The sequence below is a fragment of the Clarias gariepinus genome, chromosome 11, assembly GCF_024256425.1.
Source record: "Clarias gariepinus isolate MV-2021 ecotype Netherlands chromosome 11, CGAR_prim_01v2, whole genome shotgun sequence".
Lineage (NCBI taxonomy): Eukaryota > Metazoa > Chordata > Actinopteri > Siluriformes > Clariidae > Clarias > Clarias gariepinus.
This window is the reverse complement of record NC_071110.1, coordinates 12209822-12233700: the sequence shown is the minus strand read 5'-3', so window position 1 is coordinate 12233700 and position 23879 is coordinate 12209822. Positions and strand designations below refer to the sequence as shown.

General features: G+C 39.1%; 1 protein-coding gene across 2 annotated transcripts; it reads right to left on the bottom strand.

Annotated features, from left to right (window-relative positions):
* Positions 1-1430: 1430 nt before the first annotated feature.
* slc43a2a (solute carrier family 43 member 2a) lies at positions 1431-23262 on the bottom strand. 2 transcript variants are annotated; one of them, XM_053507149.1, is made up of 15 exons: positions 23104-23262; positions 20564-20783; positions 16725-16953; positions 16579-16634; positions 16412-16488; positions 11775-11867; positions 11310-11443; positions 10980-11173; positions 8110-8253; positions 7598-7615; positions 7204-7330; positions 6506-6638; positions 6137-6210; positions 5914-6037; positions 1431-4985 (listed from the first exon to the last, which is right to left on the bottom strand). In XM_053507149.1, the coding sequence occupies exons 2-15, from the start codon at positions 20721-20723 to the stop codon at positions 4830-4832; spliced, it is 1719 nt and encodes a 572-aa protein (XP_053363124.1). In that variant the 5' UTR covers positions 20724-20783; positions 23104-23262; the 3' UTR covers positions 1431-4829. The 2 variants fall into 2 exon arrangements, with proteins under 2 accessions (XP_053363124.1, XP_053363125.1); XM_053507150.1 differs by lacking the exon at positions 7598-7615.
* Positions 23263-23879: the final 617 nt, after the last annotated feature.

The window sequence follows — 23879 nt, the reverse complement described above, 5'->3', positions numbered from 1 at the left end:
TCATTCATTTAAAATAACCTCTTTATCCTGAGCAGGGTTATGGTGGATCTGGTGCTTATTGTTGAAACGCCGGGTACAAGTCAGGGATGATGGAAAGTCAGTCCATCAAAGGGTGCCATGCACATTTACATAACTAAACACCACCGCGCACAAACACATACGCACAAGTGGAATTTTAATCTAGGAGCTTGGAGGCCAAGTTGGTGGCCTTGGGCTCTTTGCCTTCTAGGCCCTGTGTGTGGCGTCTGGTGATGCACTGGATGTTTTGGTGGGTTTGTATCATAGACAGCAATGGCGTTTTTTTGCCAATTTATGCTGCATTATTTTTTGTTGTTTGGGGGGGATTAGACTGGACCATGATCCTGTCATTGGTTTCCTGGTATATAATTGATAATTAATATTAATGTGTTAATTTTATGGCTGATAGTTTGGAGCTTATCCCAGGGAACTTAGGGCACAAGATGGAGGACATCCTGGATGTGACGCCATGCCACACTGTGATGACCAAGCCACTTGTACACCGTAGGGTACAAGCACACACACTCACAATTTAAACTACAATGCAATCACCACAAGTCTTTGGATTGTGGGCAGATACTTGAGTACCCAAAGGAAACCCACCAAATTTTATGCACAGAGACCAGAAATGAGATTTAAACCCCCAGTCCTTGATGTGCAAGACAGTCGTGCTAACCAGTAAGCCACCATGCTGCCTTTTTCTTTTAGGAAACAAAGAACACTTAATTATTCAATGAGCAATTAAGAAACCACTTAAGAATCGTGATTCCAAACCAAAATTTTTATTTAACAAACAAAGTTTTAAAATGGACATCTTAAACTTGGATTTGAACTCTACTGTATGCAAAAACTCAATGCCTTATTTGAAGAAGGCAATGAACTTAAAATGTTCTGCATTAAGACGTTTTTGGAACATACTGGCCAAAAAGGGATTTTGGTTAAACAGAATAAGAATAAAATAAAAAGACCAAATAGTGTCTCTGTGATGTACAAGCACTGACAAGTGTCACATTTTAATAGAAAATGTATTTTGCATTTATATATATTTTTATATAATGATTTTTTGGTTAAAACAATTACTTTAAAAATCAAACAACAGGTGCTAAATAGTGATACACAACAAAGTAACAAAAATGCCACCTACAGTATAGTACTGGGACATTTTTTCACTCATAAGGTAACACAAAAAAGACCTATAAAAAAGGAAAACAGTCACAAAATAGGCTACAATTTAATGAAGTACAAAATACAAGCTGAGGAAAAACATTGGTGTCTCAGCTGATACTAACTTACACAATTCAAAAGCCCTAAATTCTCACCTCTTTTTCTGTTTTATCAATAATCATTCACTTAACATAAGCAGGGGTGAACAAAAGTGTAAAAACCTAGATGTACACACTTGGGTTAATGAATAATTAAGGTATGGCAGTGAAAAAAAGTGCATTTTACCCAGTATTTGGGGGGAGGGGGGGGAGTGGTATGAAGGTTGTACTCACACATTCCTTGTGCTTTATTACAATACTGCATTAATGTAACATTTAATTCATAATATCTAAACATGTTCAAGTCTGTAAACACTGACACGTGTACACACTACACACAGAGAAGAAATCTGCACACATCTATTCGACTGAAAATCACAGTTAAACACCTCTGGGGAAAATCAGTGAAGCTGTGTTTTCTACCTTTGGTAGGAGGCGAGGACTAAGGGATATGATTACATGCACAGCAAGGATATATTTTGCTGATTTATCATCCTCATGAAAGGTCAAGGTGCACCAGTGCCACTGTTTAACCAGAGCACTCACTCACTAAGGCAACAGAGATGTTTCTCTGTGACGTTCATGTCACATGATGCATCACTACACAGGGTCTGTTAGAGCTGTGATTATCTCATAACTAGCAGTTAGTCATTTCATTGTGAAAGTGTGTAGGAAATCTCGTTTTAAAACATTTAAATACTGCATGAGTTTGTAAAATGTTGACGTAAATAGAACACACTGAAATCAGAACAAAGAGAATCATTTCTGGGTCTGGGTTAAAGTTGAGCTTTCAATGAAAAAACAACATAGACTAAATCCAGTGCATCTCAGCCTTAATTTTAGCTACATGAATGTGGGACTAGAGAAGTGATACAGCATTTCAAGCACCGCCCTGTTTGAATAGCAAAGTAAATTCAAGTTTAGCCAAACTTGAAAAAAATATGTGACTACAGATGTACTCAAGGAACAACAAGGAACCGATACTGGATAAACATGAAAATGACGTTTCTATTTAGAACAATTTGGGTAAACATGGTAACAGGAAAACATCTAACACGCTTGTGGACACAGATGACTGACTGCCTAAACAGCACTTTTGTACGTTGGTCTTAGACAACAGTGTATGGAGAAGGATTACGTCACACATTCACTGTAAATACTAACAGGAGCAGGCTCAATCCTTAATATTTACCCAGCACCATGTCTTTCATTTTCTCTCCATGAAAAGAATGCAAAGCATCATTAGATGAAGCAAAACTTGAAATGTAAAAAAAAAATACAAAGAAGAAAGAAACCTCTATAATAATAATAATAATAATAATTATTATTATTATTATTATTACTATTATAATTATAACTATCATGTTTACCTTTACAACACTGGGTGGAAAACACTGACACACTATGAATGAGTACAATACTTTTAGTCTATTAAATATGGGTTTGCACCTTATTGCTGGTGAAATTCAGTCTGTTGTACTATATGTGAATTCTATATGCATAAAATACTATATGTGAATTATTTTCTGTTTTATTACAGTCACTTGTTTGCTTTCAAGTTACCATCCAGGAGCCACTCGTGAAGCACAACATTACTTTAGAGTAATACTGTACGTCCACTGCAACTTCCTAATCATCTGAAATTGAAATATATCTCGAAACTTAGTAAACTACAATCTGCATTGCACTGCTAATGATCAGCTAAATCAGATAATAATAATAATCAGCTTGGTACTTTAATGCTACAGCTTTAACTGTTCTTAAAAAACATACAATAATTATAAAGCGCATGTTTAATATATATTTAATTTAGTACATGCAGCAGGCTCCTTTTAGGAAAAGCTGCAGTATCATGGCCATGCTGTGCTGTGGGTAGTAATGTTGGGCGATATAACAATATGATATCTATATTGCGATATATTAAGATCAAGACACACTTTTATAAGTACTGTGAACAGTTCCAGCAGCAGAGTCAGTGTTTTTTTCATTATTGCTGTAAATGATTCGACATTAGAAATAATCTAATATCTATACCGGTTATCCTGTGTAGGATAACATGGGGCCTGGAGTCTATCCAGGGCACAAAGCATGGTACGGGCACACAATCATACACTATGAGCAATTTTGAAACATCATTTGGCCTAAATCACAGATCTTCGAAGGGAGGAAACAAGAGTACCTGGAGGAAAGCCACCTCATGCAAACTCGATGCACACAGACCTGAGGCAAGATTCCCAGCAAGAACTCCCATCCCCAGAAGTGTGAAGAATTAAGCCACTGTGCGCATCTTTTCCCTTATTAAATGCTCGAATTTCATGTAAATCTCTGCCTCAGTTAATCGTGGCAAAACTAAATATAACAATATAAGACATCTCCAAATTTCGCAATATGATATTTTTGCCATCATGCCCACTCCTAGTGTCTAACATACTGCTGGATCTGGCCTAATCTGCAATCGTTAAAGCTCTCAAAGGAGAAGCGTTCAACTAGGATCTGTTTTTGTGACTGTAAGATCATTGTAAACACTGGAGGAACCAGAATTATCAAGTCACATAACTGAGGTTATAGTCATAATAACTTGCAATAATGCATGTCTGAAAAGACTTGAAGCAGATGGTTCTCTCTGTTTTTTAAGCATGCCGTCCATAATGTACTGTATGTCCTTAATACTGTATGTCTATATATCCGTAATATGAAGAACAGGAATATATATTTTTTTAAAGATCCAAAAAGTAAAAACAGGATATTATGCCTTTGTGGAGCTCCTTTTTTCATTTTCTCTTTCTTTGCACAATCTTGACGTGTCAAGCCAGATAGGTAGTGTGTATGTGGCTCATATCTGTTTTACTCAGGAGTATTATAAGTTCTTCAATAAGATTGAAGGGTAAGAGGAGAGCCAGTGCAGGTAGCATCAGATGTCCCTCATATGTGGTTCACAGTGTTCATCCAACCGACTGGGAAATATCCAGGAGAAACAAGATTGTTTGGTATCATCGCTATGGAATTTATCCTCCTTTTTATTTTAGTCTGGCCACATAGATCAGGACTGGCAAACGAGGCAGGGTAATCAGACAGTAAAAGGTAAATTAAACCCAGTAAATATGGTAATCATACCTAGGAACTCAGGTATTGTTGGCTGTCCGGGCTTCTTATCTGGGTTTATATAATGCACAGAGAAGGGGCTTGATAGTGTAGTTAGGTCCACATAATCCACAGGAGAATTTCAGCTACACAGATAACACTAGAGGAACTTTTTAAAACACTTTAAAGGAACTTTTTTTTTCCAGTAGATAATCTTGGTTCAACCAGAAAATCTGATACTGAGACTACAGCATGTGTGAATGTGTTGGTAGCACATTGGTGGGTTCAAATACATGTGCTGCTTTTTCTATGTGTTTCTGTGTGTGTTAGAGTAGCGGAACACTGTTGAAGATACCCGAAAGAGGACAGATGAATTACACTCTTTGCAACTATGATTCCTCTCTCCTTCCTGTTCTACTGCCTCTTGGTTCTCAGTCTGATTTGTGCCTTTAATGTGCGAGTCCGTGTTCAGACAAATGCCTCTTGGTTGTTGCCGTTCTTGAGACAGATCTTGGGGTCATCCTCACGCTCCTGTTTTTGCCTGCGTAACTGCTTGCCATAACAGATGAGATATCCAGGGAGACAGAAGCCCAGCATGCTGACACCCAGCAGGCCCACATTTACCTGCACACAGCACACAGCATGGTCATTAGAGAACATATGTTACTGTACTGCATTCACAGTAGATGTGACTAGATTTAGAACATATATCACATTAAAACCCAAACTGAAACGCAGAAAGAGATGATGATCAGATCAGGAATGCCTTTGTAATATGAGAGCACTACAATCTACCCTTCCCATATAGTTTTTCCTGTCTAAACTCACAGGGGGCCTGCTGTATCTCAGCGAAGTATGGGGGCTTGGTGGTGGACACCCCGGATAGGGTGCCAACCCTTTACACTCACACACACTATGAGCAATCAGCATATATCTTTGGATTTCAAAATGCCATTGAGAAAGAAAATATTAATCACATACAAGAATAAGAGTAAACAAATTATTAGAACATTGGGAAGTTGAGCTGTTTCCTAGAAAATGTGCTTGAAGTAACACAGAGCTATAAAAATACAGCAGTGTTCTATCCGAAAATTACAAAGAGAGTACACACTATTCTGAACTTGTCATAAGCCGCTAGGGGCTAGTTGCTTGTCTGCTTAAATTATATTTCCTGGCTATATTTAACCATATGGATGAATCAGCCTATGTGGCTGGCAGACAATAAATAACTAACTGAGTCACTGTGTGTACGTACATGATGTGTATTTTCTCTAAATTATTATTATCATTTTTTTAATCTCTCACACTTTCAAGACTCACCAACGAGTCCAGGCCTACTTTCCTCATTCTGGTAACTAATTTTTTTTTCTTTTACAATTAGTAACACAGCAGTTACGGAATAAATCACAGACATTATAGGATGTGCCCCAGAATCAATAACCATAACACAAACCTGGGGGATAAACAAGATTGTGCTTATTGCATTTATGCTGATTATTGAAACGTGACTAGTCACAGCAGTGTGTGAGTGTGTGTTTTCCGTAGTCCTCACCCAGAGAGGATCTCCCTCTAATGGGCCCATCATGGCCATGAAAAGAGGCTGCTGCAGAAGAGCAAAGAGAGCGCTGATCAGAGACTGCAGTCCTGTCAAACTGCCAAACTGAGAGGAGGGGTACCTGAATACCAGATAAAACAGCAGTTATAAATTTCAATCAAATCCAATTTCAAATCCACAATTGCTCTTGGGTCCAAATATATTGAGCTATTGTACTCACACAGCAGCATACAGGCCTCCCACAGCAGAATGGATAAAGCCTCTCACGATGGTGTGCAATATAAAGGAGAAAATCTATAGAGAGAATGGGAACATCGTCTTCAGATCAAGCGTTACATAAAAACACCTCCATATTCGGTGTTTCCTAAAATAGTTTCTGTGATGAATAAATCATGATCAGAAGAACAGGCAGTTCCTTGAAGTGGAAATAAAATGACACAAGCATCCACAAGGGGTCACTAAATCACTATACAGCTGCTATAGCAACAGCTGCAGTGACATGTAAGTGACTTTGCACCACTTCCTGCCTTGTGGGTGTGTGGCACAGGCTGGTAGTTAAGGGGTAAACATTAAGTATAGTACAGTTTACCTGCAGAGGCAGGTTGGAGACCAGGCAGGTGATGCCGAAGCCCACCAGCAGCAGGTTGGTGAAGATAAAGGCCCTGGTGGCATTGCCGATCTGCTGGATCTGCCTGTCACGCTTCTTTGGTTGGGTGGGGTCTCTGAGAACAGGAAAGAGATACAGGCTTATATTGACATGCCATAATGTAGCTGCATAACTACATATTGCAGTCCATCACAGTCTCTTTAGATGATGCAAAACCTATACATGATCAAATATGATGGAGATTATTTCTATTCAGATTGTTTTTATATGAAAAAAAAATGAACTCGTTTGGTCTGTGATGGATAAAATGCAAACAGTGGGGGGCATTAGAAACCCCAGTAACAATGAGTGTATATACTTTATCATTTACAATATTTCACTTAATTATGTGATGCATAGCCTCATTTTATGGAGTGAATCACTGTATATTTGATATGGCCCAGGTGATTTAATCTTCCTCGAATTAATCCAGGCTTAGGCTCAGCACTAAGGGTGCAAACGGTGGATTATTACGGTATAATATACTGAAATCTTATGATTTTGCATGATTTACTCTAACTATACATTAACACATGTGACATTAGATATTCTTTGTATGAAAAAAAAATGCTTTTCACGTTGAGGAATTATGAGACATGACGTCACATTGGTATTACAGAGTATTTAACTGTCCTACTCACTTTATGATTTGTTTCTCATTCTTGTCTTCACACTCTTTTAATTTCCAGTCCATGATATACCCAATGACTGGAGCAGTCAAGAGACACAGCAGCTGTAGCACACCAAAGATAGATGTGTATGTGCTCACTGAGAAAAAGGGACAGAGAAAAAGGCACCAAAATCATCAAATCCTAGATCATTCAACTACAGTCCAGTCATGTCTGCATGAAAATGATTTTGATGTAAGTATGGGTGGATGGAGCTGGGACACCAAGCATCATTTCTAAGCTAGGTAAGACTCCATATTAGTTTTATATGACAACGTTAATTACCGTTAATATTTGGACGAGGTGGAGATGCAAGCAGGAAGATGGAGAATGAAGAATGCACATATAATTTAGTCTGCAGTCTTACCCATTTCCATCTTTTCCACTGAGACGGCATTAGAAAGCATGAGAAGATGCAGAAAAAGCAGAGAAAACACATATTGAGAAGAGTTAGAGCATAAAACTGCCAGTGAAGGACATGCACCTTCTCTGTAACATCAGGAATTTGAGGTCATATGTCAATTCCAAAGAAAATTTGCAACAGTGAAATTCCAAGAAAAAACAATTGTGAAATAGTCAGACATACCGAACAGAACACACACTAGTGACTTTAAAGCTGCAGTTCTCTGTGCGTACCATAATGTTATACATTTAGCGGTTTCAGACGTACAACAAACCTAGCATTTATAACACACCAGGACAGCTGGGTTTGATTCTTGCACATATTTTTTTGTTAGTGGTGGGTGTTATACTTTCAGCCCTTTTTGTGCATTTGAGTGTGAGTTTCAACAGAAGATGTTAGCCAGTGCTGTTGCCTGAATTAAGCTAGCCTTTGTTGGTGCTAATTAGAACAATGCCATGAACACCTTTGATACACACCTCTGCTGAGGTCTCCTTCAGTAAAGGACTCCAGGATGCTGTTCATGGCACCCATGTAAAAGATGAGTCGCAGCTGAGTGACACACATGGTGATCAGGCTGAGCATGAAGATGGGGCTGAAGACACTGCGCATGAATGACTGGGCTAAAGAGAAGCAGATGAAACAAAATGATGAGACATCATCTTTAAAACCTTATTATTAAGACAACATATACTGTATTATAGTTTTCCTTGTGCACAAAACAAGTGATGTCACTAGTCACTAAAGACTAAGTATTTTCGTCTTGCACCTCCAGGGTCTGGGATCAATTGTGTATAGTTTGCATGTCCTCTCCGTGCTTGGTGAGTTTCTTCCGGGTTCTCCGGTTTCCTCCCAAAACATGCAGATTATGCTAACAGGCATCCCCAACTTACTCGTAGTGTGTGAATAACCATGTATAAGTGTGTGTATGTCTTGTAAAGTATTGGCACCCCATCCAGGTTGTATCCGTCCTCATGCCAATCAGGACCTTTTGTCTCAATACTTTTAGCCACCACTCTATATACAGGCCTATAGGCAGTTTACCTCACATGGAATTTGGACTTTTCTTAGACTAAGATGACTAACAATAAAAAAATCAAACCGAGCCACTTCTTGACTTTTTTTCTATGGGATCATCAGCTCAGAGCAACTAAAGGAGGAAATTATCTCTGCATGTAACAGATAATAGCATTATAAAAAAAATAGCATTCTTATTTATATTCAGCATATACCCAAGTGCCCTAAAGGCAGACACCATCAATTTAAGAACTTACTGTAATTTAAACCTTTTTTCAAAAAAATTTCGATAGATCCAAATTTTTGGCCCACACTGTATATATGTGTATAATAAATACACTGTATAAATTTGATCTAGCAAGAATAAAACGTAATTTTTTTATGTCTTTTTTCCCAGGTGCGCGTACGCAGTGTAAAATACTGCATTTTTGTCATGTTCCCCGAGCAAAGCCGAGGCCATACCTGCCACCTGGCAGGTGAAAGTCAGAAATGTTTAGTTAATTACATCAGCCTCTGTTGAAATGGAAAATAATTCTACAGGTGCTCGGATGGCAAGGTAATGGCTGCATAAACCTCTTGGTCCATTACAGGCTGAAAAATTTTACCTGTTAATAATCAGCCAGTCTTAATGCTGTAAAGTGACAATGCCTGATAAAGTAAGATGATTTATAATTTAGGACACAGCCGTGGTGACTATGGATTGCTCAGCATTTTAGGAATCTACCTCTCTTTAGGAGATAAAACCCTCACTAGAACAGATGCACATACTGAGAGCTTTTTTGACTATAAGGCCCACTGTAAGTAACAACTGTAATAAAAACATGAGGTTGTGAAAGATCTGGGATTTGATCAGTATCAGACTATTCTTTAAAAAACACCGCACCTATTGCTGCTAGCTATCAGTCTTTGACTAGCCAAAGTTTCTCAAAACACTGTGTGAATCAATTACATGGTCCATTTAGCATGAATGAGCCAAACGTGGGACCCCCATTATGAGGTAAAAACCATTACATAGGCAGAGAAGGCTGGTGAATCACAACTCAGACTAACTGTATTGTTCAGATCTGGATTTGTGCTGCCAAAGAGCACAGAAAGCTCCCTCCAGCCCTGAGACACTGGATAGTAGTCTATCCACTTAAGGAATTAAAGTAACACTCACATAAAAGAGCTTTATTTACATCCATCACTAGCTAGTCCTTGTTTGCTTACACCTATTATGTTCTACGACGTTAGTGTTTTAAAGTCTTCTTAAATCACTTGGACTTGTACAACTTGCTGTCTAAAAGCTGTCTGTCTTGTCTGTCTAGACTAATGTGTCTTAAATAAGACTATCTGCTGAAGTGATTTAAAGCTTGACTGGCACTTCTAACGGCATTACCCACTGCTTTTGTCAACAATGTTGAAAATTTGTCATTGGGTTTATAGAAATTATTATCCTGACAGTATATGTCGAGGGACCATTCAGAAATGTGACACATTTGGGCAGCTCGGGCCACTGGGGCATGATTCCACAAAACATCTGGGGGTGTGCTATGGTGTCTGGCAGCGGAACCTTTGGGCACTGTGTGCATTGTGGAGTGGGCACTCTGTGGATAAAACTTGTTTTTGGCGCATCCCATAAGTGCTCGATAAGATTGGGATCCAAAGAGTTCGGAGGCCGGGTCAGCGCATGGATAGCTGTGATGCACCAAAGACCTTATTGGCAGCATTGTCTTTTTACAGTGAGTTGTGCTGCATTAGCTTTTCTGTTGGGTTGGACCAGACAGGATGAACTTTGCTTCCCACCTTTTCCAGGGCCTGGGTGTCCATGATTCTGTCACCAGATTACTGGTATATATATATCTATATATATCTCTCTCTCTCTCTCTCTATATATATATATATATCTATATATTTATATTTATATATATATATATATCTATACACACAGTATTTAATAATCCGTGTTACCTTTTAAATGTTATGTGGTGTTAATGATACGGCTGATCAGTGAATATTAGATAATTGAACTTGTTTGTGCACATTTGAATGTCTAAAATATTTTTTTTTTTGGCAAATCATTTAGCTTAATTCTGGAAATAACAGCAATAATTTTTTTTAATAATTAACACAATTATATGAAAGTAGAACAAGACGAATTAATTAGAAATGAACAATAAATTATAATTATATCAATTAAAATTAGCCTATCTTTGCATTTGTTTGGTATAATGTATTCCGTTTTTATCTCGCTTATGGAGTCCTGCCAAAAGCTAGATCTATATTTTCTTGCCTTCTACGAAGAGATCTCAGTCATATTAAGCATGTACATATGAATAGATATGACTCTTACACTCCACTGTAGACTTGCACTGCACATCTAGGTCAACCGTGGACAAGCAGATCTTGTTTCCGTCCTGTGTGGCCAGCTGGTTTTTCATGGAGTTCCCCACACTCAGTCTGCGGCCCACAGTGGTCACCTGCCTGTAAAACTGCTTGCCTGTGATCTTATGGTCAAAGCCCAGCCAGCTGAACTTGATCTTCACACTAATACAGACAAGAAGAGGACATCATGAAACAAAAAACGACATGTTCTCTTTATGATAGGTGAATAAAACACATTGATGCGGGTCACAGAGAGAGACTTGTAGGACTTGCTGTGCTTTCAAGAGATGACACATACGTGTAGTCCATGTCCTCGGGTCCAGGAAAGGGCTCCAGAGGCCAGTTAAAGAAGCAGTTGATGAAGACAAGACCAGCACAGGCAGCCCAGACAACCAAGATGGTGATAAAGGCCACGCCAAGGTCGTAGATCACCTGTGAACATAATACATGCTATATTCAATCGAAAGGGGTTCACACATTACATTCATGTATTGGTCGCCTTTAGTTCTTTTGATTAAGGAATATGTGGAACTTAATAAACGTATAAAATACCTATTATTATTTTAAATGGATTAAAATCACCACTTAAGCATGGTACAACAAATCTTGACACTAAGTCCACAGTACTAATACACCTCTCAGTGTTGTGATGGATGTCAAGCTGGTTACAAAAGATGCAGCAGCCTCACTGAATCACCCATCCTGCCTTTCTTCCGTCACTAACAGACTTCAAAATGAATCAGCTGTGTTTTTTTTTTTTTACCTTAATCCCTGGAAACGTGACAGCAGAGGATGCGTAGGATCCAATCATGAGCGCGATGAAAGTGGAGCGTAGATCTCCAAACATGTTAGGGAGCTGAGAAAAGAAAAAAAACCAGACAGAATTCAGCGATCGAAGAGAAATGGAGTATTGGTTGAATGACAGTGAATTCAAATGGTCAAAAATGCCAAGGAACTCTACTTATAAAACAACAATTTGTCAGAAAGAGAATAATGTTTTTATTCAACAAAGAACAATCTATCTTCATTTATATCTGTTTATAATGTAGGTACAGGGTTGAATGGTGTGTTATACAGAGACATAAATAGCAATAATTTAACAGTGGTTCCCTTACCACCTCTCGTTTTTCTTTTTTGAAATCATTCGAAGGAACAACTGAACCAGCACATTAGTATTTATTTCTGTGGTTTTCCTTGATAACCAACTCCGATTAAATCAGACACATTGCTCAAGCTGTTAATTGGCCTTGGAAATGTGTAAATATTAAATCCTTGTGAAAGCAGTGCAACAGGTGGATGAAGTAGATTTTTTATTTATTTTTTTATCAGCTCTCACTTTATGTCTATGTCATGGTGTGTGTGTGTGTGTGTGTGTGTGTGTGTGTGTGAGAGAGAGAGAGAGAGAGAGTGAAGTCATAGAGTCTTGCTTTAGTGTATTTTCCTTATGAGCAGATAAAGGATAGTGAAAGGAAAGACAGGCACAGACTGAACAGACTGTTCTGAACAAAACAACTGGCAAGACCTACAAAGCGAGAAGTGGAAAGGAAGCGTGCCAAATGAGTGAAAGTGTTGCAAAACATGTTCTCATGTCCGTATGCTCTGAGGACTGAATGCACTGTGATAATCGAATGTACTAATATGCCAAGCAGACTGCCAAACCCTGAACATGTCATGGTATATATACTGGCTGACTGTGCTGAAAGTCACACTACTGTTTTTTTCCAAGAATTCGTCTTCCTTTCACAAACATACCCCCACCCACCCAGCAGGCAGGAACAAATGAGCTGACTGGAGCCCAAGCCAGATGTCATTTACTGACTCTAATTAGAGGAAAGGTCATTCTCTATCCAGGAACGCTGAAACATCAAAACTGACATCAACAGTAACAGTAACAAAAAAAAAAAAAACATTTCTTTGGTCCGGGGTCTTGGATAAAAATTAGGGGCTAAAAAGACATTTAGAATGTCTATTTCTATTCCTCAAGACGACATAAAAAAATACAAGGATGTCTGGCTCTTTGAAAGCAAAAGGTGAAGAAATGAGGGGATCAAAACTTTTATCTCAATCTTACTCTTGAAAAATGGAATTTATCACTCAAGCGAGTTTATTTCTTAAAATAACGTATAAGGGTATTTGATTTACCAGAACATTTATCAAAGCCAATAATTAAATTTTAACTTAATTTGATTAAGTATGAGTTATTTGATACTCACTTAATATTTGTGATATTTTTGGCTTTGTCCTAAAGCTGAAGCTTCAGTGTTCATATAATGTGTCACCAGGTTTAACATACTTAACCCACTTCTCTATTAGAGTTAAAGATCAGATGCATCTTTTCACACGTTCATTTTATAGAAATGAATTAACATTTATAAATATTATGCGATATCATTGCGCTTCTTCGGGTTCTCTCATACAGGTGCGTAGATCAAAAATGACACACTTAAGGGAAAATGTTCTAAAACGGAACACTGATAGAGTAATCGATGGCGTGTGATAGAGTTTGATGGAGGTTTTAATCAATATGAACACTCATTTATGTATTTAAAGTCCCGAAATGTGTACTGTAGGTGATATACTGTATGATTATTTGTAGTATTGAAAACTAAAAAAAAAGTTCCATCACTACGAAATGCAGGGCGCTTGCTCATCTGCTCTGTCAAAATGATATGCAGATGACACAAGAACAAAAATCGTTAAGCTTGTAATAAAAAAAAAAAAAACTTTAGAATTGGATTTTTCAGCTTGTACCAAAAAAATGCTTTTTAATGCTTGTTCTTTCTAACAAGGGAGATTTTGAAGAGCAGAAAAGAATGAATCACGGACACAAAACAGTAGCGTCTACGCTTTTCGTGCTTACCACGAGAGACTGCGAACCACAAAGAGGGAAATGAAATGGACACAGAAGTGGAAAAGAAACCGGACCAAACTGAACTGAGTCAAAGCAGACTTGTGTCCACCTGCTGATAGGACAGAACTGTATTTTTAAGAAAGCACAGCAAACGAAGAGAAGTTGGTCAAAACAGCACTCGATGACCCGAACTGACCTGCCCTTCAGATCTGTGCTAGCTAGTCGAGTGGAATTCTGTCTCTGATAAACACCACTAATGTTCCCTGTTTACAAGCTGGTCTCAGTATCACTATGTTTATATATCTGTCTGGAACTATTATTACTCATCCTGCTCCACTTAGCTTCATCTGCCAACACACGCTCCTCCTCCTAGCCCCGACCCATCCCGGTGGCCTTAACACTCATAGTCTCATAGTTTCAAAGTCAGACCTGTTTTAATAAAATCTGCACAAAAACCAACATGACCACACTGTATTGAAACTTGCAAAGTACTTGCAAAACCCAGAGACAGATTACTCTGCACGGTGGAGGAGAATTTGCAACATGCACAGTCTAGACAGCATAATGTGTAACTTATTCAGCAGATGAGTGCAAGAGGGGAAGAAACAAAATGGGAAAAGAATGGAGACTCCATGATTGTAGAAATATCTGAGTCAGTTTTGCATGAGCTAGCCAAGGGTGTGATACAGTATGAGCAGTACACATGAGACCCCCTCCGCACTTGCTTACTGCAGTTAGTACACCTTGTGCTGAGTGAGCAACTCAAAGGAAGGAGGAAAAGAAAAAAGATTGAGAAAGGAAATAGGACAAACCAGTAAGAGAATAGGGAAGAGACTACTAAAACTGTTATATGTTCAAAACAGTTATGCAGTTATTTTTTCAATCAACTATAGATTTGAAATTCGTCCAATCAAATCATGCTTCATCATATTTAAACCAGCAATTAAAAGGAAACTAAAAGATACAAAATGTGCGATTGTGGAACAAAATAGGGCCGCGCAGCGCCTTCAGGCTGTGATCAGTGGTGTAAAACCAACACTTACTGTACTGTATTTCGAGTCGCAGGGGTGTGCTTACTAAAACCGAACAGCTGCAACAGCTAAATCTACAAACTGTTCCGTTGCACAGCATGATCTGACATACTGTACACCTTAGCACCTTTTTTTTCCTCGGCCTCACACGCTTCCTCCGATATGACCAGAGCAGGTATACAGACGAGAGACAAGAAAAACAAAAGCCAGACTTATTATGGTGTCATGGACACTGTGAACTTTGTGGTCTGTGTTTGTGCACGGACAGGGAACAAGACATCCATCAAAGCAGCATTGTACTGACTCTAGCTGTACAGGTTTCATTATAATTTCCATGTCAAACTGAAACTAAAGAAAAGGAAGTCTTGTCGGTTGCCTTTACCATAAACTGAGCATAATGTACAGTATGATGAATGAATGACACCCTGATATGTCAAACGATGTACATATATGGCTCTTCCTCAGACAGTCCGCATTGCTCTGAGAATGGAACACAGCTCGGCTGTCTGTGCCACTACTTAAGAACACAACTGCAGGGAACACTTTGTTCATCCAAACAATAAATCACTCTGACATCTTTTTTTTTTTGGTCCTTGCTTGGAGCTTGGAACTTAGAGCTGATGCATGGGGCAGATTACACACACGACACAGAGAATCATGCCTGCAATGTGAGGTTAAAAAAAACATGCCTAATATATATATATATGTGAACAAAGGACTATCTGTATCCTTACATAAGTCTACCCAGGAAATTAGAAGAAGCTTCCAGGAGGTTATCACATGCTAATTAATGATAGCCAGGTTTAGCTTAAAAAACAAAACTGCAGCGAAACCAGGCACAACACATTAAAGTTGTAACGTATGTTGTGGCACTGCTGCTCGCTTCAATCACAGTGTAAGCTGTAGCAAAATATGTACAAGAAATGTTTTAGAATGTTTACAAAAAAAAATCAAGAGTACTTTTGTTATTGAACACCTCCCTGTTTTTCTAGGCTGAAAAAAAATATATATAAGCTCAAAGTTTCTAATTTGGCGGCATGGAGGTGTAGTGGTTAGCTCTGTCGCCTTGTACCTCCAGGGTCCGGATTCGATTCCCGGCCAGGATCGATTCCCGTCTCTGTGTGCATGGAGTTTGCATGTTCTCCCTGTGCTTAGTGGGTTTCCTCCGGGTACTCCGGTTTCCTCCCACAGTCCAAAGACATGCAGGTTAGGCTAACTGGCGTTCCCAAATTGCCGTAGTGTGTGAATCGGTGTGTGAGTGAGTGAATGTGTCTGCCCTGCGATGGATTGGCACTCTGTCCAGGATGTACCCCTTGTGCCCTAAGCCTCCTGGGATAGGCTCCAGGCCCCCTGCGACCCTGAATACAGGATAAAGCGGTATAGACGATGAGTGAGTGAGTGAGTTTCTAATTTGAATGTGGAATTCGCATTGTGGAAATACAGTTAATTTTTTGTGCTCTGACAAGCTGCACCGCCTTATGGAAAAAAAAACACCCTGATATGAACTGTGACTCTTACTGTGAGGGAGGTAAAGGTCATACACATGCCCCCGAATCCATTCAGTGCCAGAGCAAAGAAGATCAGGATTGACAGATCTGCAGAGACCAGACGACAAGGCATAAGACTAAACAACTAACCATGGATCCTGGTAAGCTGTTTCAAACAAACAAGTTTCCTCTACTTACTTCTTGGATCACTGGCTCCATAAGCAATCAGGATACAGGAGACGGCAAAACTGGCACTGCAATCATATGAAAAGAGTCACATTCGAGAAGTATGTTATAAAGGTACTAGTCAAATAACTTTAGTAATTTTTAATCATTTTTCTTACCTGCCAAGCAAGCGAAGTTTGCGTGGCCCGTACTTGTCCATGATGATGCCCAGCGGCAATGTAATAGCGCTCAGAAGGAAGGAGCCGATGGTGAAGGCCAGATTCAGCATCTCGTCCTGCTCTTTACAGATGGGCCAGCCATTCATTTTCAAGAACTCTTCGGTATGGTTTGCTGGGCTTACCATGACTCCCGCACTCTCTTCAGACACATTGTGCATTGTGTTATTGTCTAAAGAAATACAACACAAGTGATTAAAACAGTAACCCCGTAAAACCAGACAATCTAATTATCTAGAACAGATTTCTAGATTTGACTACGAGGTTGTCTGCTGACATTAAAATCCTTATGCCTATATCCATCTGCCTCTTCTCTGTGATAGTCATTGTTAAGGTCGGTATGATCTTTGTTTCACTGAATGACCAACATTATTTGAAAGAGAAAAAAATGCACGTATTGAAAAATCTTTTCCTGGCCCCTGAGTGACGCAGTGGTAAAGTGCTTGCTTGCTCGCAAGATCGCGAGTTTGATTCCCTGGTGATGCTGTTACATCTCGGAACCGGTGGTCTAGAGAGAGCTGATTGGCCGAGCTCTCTCAGAGGGGAGGGATAAGAGGTATTTAGTGCTCCCACATTAATCACAGCTCTACAGCCAAACAGGAGTGTGTGTGAGCTCTATGATAGCGCTGTCCTCCGAGTGTGTTACGCCGCCCCAGTGGTGCGTGAGTGAGCAGGTTAAAAAGATGCGGTCGGCTGGCTTCACATGGATCGGAGGAAACACGTGAATGTCTTCGGTCCTTCCACAGAGTGGTAGTAATAGCCTTAAAGTGGGAGCCCCCTAGTGACGAGGAGGAATTGGACATGACTAAAATACAAACAAAATCGGGAAAAAACCCTCAGAAAAAAAAAAACTTTTCCTGGGACGTTTGGTACTGGGAGCAGTGGCCAATGGGAAAAGGCATTGCAGGGATTTTTATGCCAAAAGTACCTTATTGCAATGGATCAAAATTTCCAAACAAAAACCTAACAGCAACTCATGCCCTGAGTAAGAGGAAAGGGTATTTGAAAAATATTTACATCTCTCTCTCTCTCTCTCTCTCTCTCTCTCGCCATAGTGAGATAGTGGCCAGGAAACAGGCAGAAAGGTCAGGCTAAAAGGCACAACCTCATACCTTGTAAACAACTGGCAAAAATAGAAATGTAACTTTAATCCCAACCCTGGAAATTGGTTCAGAACCATCCAGGCTTACTTACATTGTACTTGATTTGGCTAGTGAGTGATTGGCTAAGTTCTTTTAATGAAGTGTTCTTCTTGATCAGAATGGATCCATGGAGATACCCAACAGGCTTGAGAAAAAAATATGCTAACCGTAGTGAATAAAGCCAAAGAGGGCACCTGTTTATGCAGTGTGTGGGTGAGTGTCATGATCATGCAAATGTAAGGAACAGAATGTCTTTGTATTTCCTGGAATGAAAGACGTTTTGTGACTGACAGATAAAGGGGACATGTTTGTTAAGCAAGGCTGTTTTGTTGCAGCAAATAGATGAAGCCTCAAGAGTCACTTACTGGAGAACAAACAGCTGCTGGACTTCAGTGGCTCTCAACAAGTAATAAAGAAGCCTGAGTGGCATCAAATCTATGGTAAAAAGTGTCCAGTGTAACAACCAGCCATGCTTGCATCTGACTTAACACACATGATAATTCACTTCCTTCTTTGGCTAGAGATGGTAGGAAGTGAGAAAGGCTGATTATGCAGTGCAGAGTTTGGTTTAGCTGATCTCAGACCCGTCACACACTCGGCCTTCATCATAAAGTTACTACATGAGAGCAGATTCTTTGCCAGCTATGCAGAAAGACCCAGAGGAACACTCACATGTCATGTGCTTATTGAGGTAGGCCAAGCTACTGAAAAGGGAAGGCGAAGGCTCAGTCTGTGACTCAGGATGATCATAATGATGAGCTAGACACAAATCTGTCCTGCTTCTAGTTATGTGAAATGTGATGAGTCCAAAATAAAAACTGGACAAAAGCAGTTCCATCAAGTCTTAACCTTAATATTACTTGTTATAGGAAAAAATATGGCTAGGATTTGCTGAGGAGCAGCATTTTCTATCATAATTTGCATGTTTTTAAAGCAAAATAATTAACGAGAGGGCGGGATGATTATTACTTAAGATCAATTACTTATATTCCAATAACAACATAAAGAAGATGGCAGACTTTACCATATCGATGACTGGACATCTTGCTTTGTTAAATAACATTATGTCCTTTAGTTACGTCAAGCACTTGCCACACAAGCCCCTGTGAATGATCTGCTAGGTGTGTGTCTATATCCGTGTAACCAGCGTGCTAATAGCCGGGTTGAAGAATGAACCGTTGTGTAGGCTTTAGACTTGACACATTGACATCACACCATGACTACTGATATTGGCTGAGAGATAAACAAGCGGCTGACGTGCCAGAGGAATTCCAGCTGAAAGGTGGGGTGAGATTTTCTCCCAGAAAAACAGGATGGAATCCGATGGCTCTATTCCATCTCTTTAAGAATACAGTAAATACAGCAACTCTCAGTTCTCACTCCTCGAGTTCTTAGAATTAGGGAGGGCATACCTGTTATTAAGTTATTAATCATCAAGCGGGAGTAACATTTCTAACAACTACAGACTTGCAGGTATTAAAGAACAATGTCACAAATCATGGGTTCAAGATGGTTTATACTGTAGTCGTGAGCCTCAATCCTGTATGACATGCGATGTTCTAAAACATCATGTCACCTCTAATTGGATAAACACAGTCATGTACCAGATCCACTAAAAAGCACATTTTTCCAGTAACTGACCATTACCACATGGCTACAAAGCATAAAAGGTAGGACCTTTAAAAAAAACAAATAAATTAAATATGATCCACAAATCTGCTCTGTGTCACAGAGCACAAATGTACACAGTCACTGTGGTCAAATGCAGACATCATGTTCTCACTGTCTCAAGTGCACTAGTCCTACATCAGCTATCAACGAGAGGCAAAAGAAAAATACAGATAAAAAAAAAATTATGGTTACAGAAAACATATAACCGGGCAAGAATGAATCATCGATATTTACTGCTTTGTTAATGTACATATTTGCAGCTGCCTTAAACAGCATTCCAACACTACAGTATACTGTGCCAAATAGCTTGTGCTTTATTGATGTGTTTTTACTGTGTGAAAGAAGAAAACAACACTTAAACACTTAATTCCCCAGCCATCTTGTACATTCAGCAAGATCTAACAGTAATTTTAGAAAATAAGAAAATCCAAAGCAGATGACTGCAGCACAGCCCTAAAGTGTAAATCCAGCCTACTCTGCAGTAAGTATTATGCAAGATATATCTTTAAGACCCCACTCTGATTTCATCTTAACTTTGTCTTACTGAAAGGGCTTTTTTTGTGGAAATGACACATTCGATCAAGCTGTGATGTGATTGTTATAGTCCAAAATGCTGGCATAGGTTAAGCAATACGATGCAGCACTTTAGAAATAGTGCATCATTGGTGGTATTATAGTGCAATTATGGTGAATTAACATCTTCACCATAATTATTAATCCAATATTAAAACTTTGGGATACCCAGCTCTAAATATTTTTTTATCCAATTTCCAACACTGGTCATGGAAAACCCCTGCCATGCAGATTTTAGTGTTTCCCTACTTTAACTCACCCACATCTATTCAGAAAAGGCTGTTAATTATCTGATTAGTTTTTTTGGGAAATTGTGCCCATAAAACGTTTATTTAATGTCAAATCTTTATTCTAGCACACTACCTGCATTTATTATTTTGGTATAATCATTCTTACCTCGTTCTTTGCAGAGGGAGGAGTAGAAGCCCTCTGATTTCAGCATGATAAGTAACGAGCCCCATCCCAGGAGTACAGCAGAAAAGAGCAGATTCTCAATCACCGCGGTCACTGCCATCCACCAGCGGCGTGCGAAAGCTGTGGCTAGTGAAGGGGCCATGTTGTTGGACACTTCAACACTGACACACCAGTGATAATGGTAGAAGTTTGATGATTAAGTCTGGAAACAGCAACATGTTAAAATCAAGAGGCAACCCTATAAATCACATGATGTCGAATAGGCTTTTGAGTCCATAGTCCATCAAGCCAGTATAATTAATATAGCAAATATACAACATATGCTTCAATCAATATGCTGATGACACACAGCATTACTCTTCCGTAGCAGCAGGATCTACGTATTTATTTGCCACTCGTCTGCATTGATTAAAGTAAGCTGTTTCCTAAAAAACATATCTAGTAATCTATGAGTAATTTAAGACAATGTTCACCAAACAAAACCAATATAAGGAAATGTATCAACATTACACGTGCATAATCATGTCACTTGGTATGAGTCAAATTAAAAAAAGAAATGTACTGTTGTATAACAGAAATGTTAACTACATTTAGCACTGTAACTGGCTTGAATCTGGTGAGTGGGAAGCATAGGAATTAAAATTCTCTTTAAATAAATGGTGCATGCTCATCTAATGTGAAAATATCCCTAAAATTTTTTAATGGTTTGATTATTGTCTCATCGTCTTTACAGCCTTATCCTGTATAGAAGGTCGCGGGGAGCCTGGAGCCTATCCCAACTGACTTAGGGGACGAAGTTCAATCCATCACAGGGCACACACACACTACAGGTAATACCAATCAGCCTGATCTGTATGTGTTTGGACTGTGGGAGGAAACCAGAGTACCTGAAGGAAACCCACCAGGCTTGGGGAGAACATGCAAACCCCATGCACACAGACAAAGTGGGCATCGAACCCGTACCCTGGAGGTGCAAGGCAACAATGCTAACCACTGAGCCACCATGGTTAGATTATAATTATAAAAAAGTATGAATCAATTAACAGCAAGTGCTTTCTTTGTTTATGGCCTCAATTGTACATCGCTGTGTGCAAGTTAGAGGCATTATGCACCTTTAAAATATATATCTGAAATATTGGGCATATATTGGTGATATAAGATCATTAATGTTAAATACTGTTAACATATAACTGGTATACAGTATATCTATTGTGGTTAAAACCTCGCATTTTGTCCCCCTCCTGGGTCTTTGTTCCAGTTCTGTACAAAAACAGCTCATAAACAGAAAACAGCTGAGCTCTGGACGCGTGCTGTAGATTAACCCCGCCCATGCACGATCTGATTGGAGGCCGGCTTTCCTGCTTCTCTCTTATTGGCTAAACAAGAAAGCTATAGCAACAGAAAAGCATGTGAGACCAAGATCCAGCCGGTTTGAACCAGCGCGGCGCGAGACTGCAGCGATTTTCTTTGTTTTCGTATAAATACATCATTTTAATTTTGACTATTATCATTACTAGCGAGATTGTTTATTATAGTATGTGTTTTAAAACGATATATACAGTGTATGTTACGGATTGGAGCAAATGGTGGGTGTTAAATGATGTGTGCCATACATTTGACGCTGGATGTTTTTTTGTTTTGTTTTTCCGCACAAACAAACGAATGAACAAAACCTTAAATTTAATGCAAGTTAAATGTTCTGCGGTATCCTGCGGAAACCCTCAGCTCTAAAACTGGTCTGAACTGGACAGAGTAATGAGCGCCTCCGCCTGTGAGCCCCCTCCCCACAGCTTGTGTGTCTGTGTGTGTGTGTGTGTGAGAGAGAGAGAAGAGCTGTTCGCAGAGGAAGAACTCAATTTCTTTCAGACTATCTTTATACACTTCCTGCTTTCATCCTTTCTTGGCTTTATTACTGTTATATCAAGGCTAACTTTGACGAAACACATAGCATTTCATCTGTTCCGTAGGTTTGCTGATGCACTACAGGTTGTCATGATGATGCTTCATCATCATCATCACCATCATGTTTGTCCTCCATCACTGCCTTTCCTGGTCTAATCTAAGCTCTCCCACTTCCTAATATGTAATAAACAGCTGCAATAGTTTAATTCATACCGTGCACTAAAAACTAATTAATAAACACACCAAATATGGACGACATGAGTGCTTTAATGGGTTGCCCCGATGTCTAATCAGCACACAATAGATCAATCATTTTATTCTATAACAAAGTTTGCAGCACGAAACGCAACAGATTCAAAACGAAATACATTGTAACACTCTGACATGACGTCATGTAAAGCGGTCATCGTATAAAATATGAATATGATGAAGAAAAGGTTACTGTAATGTTGAGCATCTGTTTTGTTAAACAAGGATGGTTAGCCCTGCAGGCTGTAACACAATAAAAGCCTAACCGGTTAATGTCGCCTTTCTTAAGAATAACAGTAATGATCTTTAATGATGATCCATCAAGGTTATAACTTACTGCAGAGCATCCTTATATTAAACAAAAGTCATACCTTTTCAGCAACGTTCTTCACTTCACAAAGGGAAAATCTTGCTTCCTTCCACCCTGACAGCACCACCGGATGAGTAAATTTTCCAATGTTTTAATTTTTCTGGCTTTTTTGCCTCTATACATTTTCTAACCTTAGCGGTTCCTGTTTTTATATTAGCTCCGCTTGCTTCATAAACAAGACAACTTCCTGATTGGCTGTTGCCTGAGCTAGAGCCGAGCGCGACCAATCAGAAGCGAGAATTCGATAATATGTAATGAGATGTTCTGCGTCTGTCCGGGTTCCCACATAAGAACATGTGATGTGTTTTTCAGGCTAGATATACGATATCTTTGATTTCTGAACTTACAGAACACGTTGTTCGAGATCATTTTGATAATCATGATACATTAGTGACAGTGTTGAATCTTGATTTATAGCTCAATAGTATTTATACTGGTTCAAAAACAAAGATTTTTTAAATAATTTTCTTGTATTTGTAAGCAAATTATATAGCTGGAGATAACAGTAACTACAAAACAATTATATTGCAGTATATAAGGGTCAACATGTAGCCCCTTTCTTAGTCTTGTATATAGTTCAAAAATTAAGGAGGTGGATACACACTATTAAACACAGTGACTATATTACAGCTGAAAATATAGATTCATTCAACATCAAGTGTTTATATGAAGAAAACTTTATAGACAAAGGAGTTATCGAATTTAAACGCACACTTCGTCTCCCTCTAGTGGTGGCAGTTAATAATTACACGTTAATTTACAACACCATATCCCCCA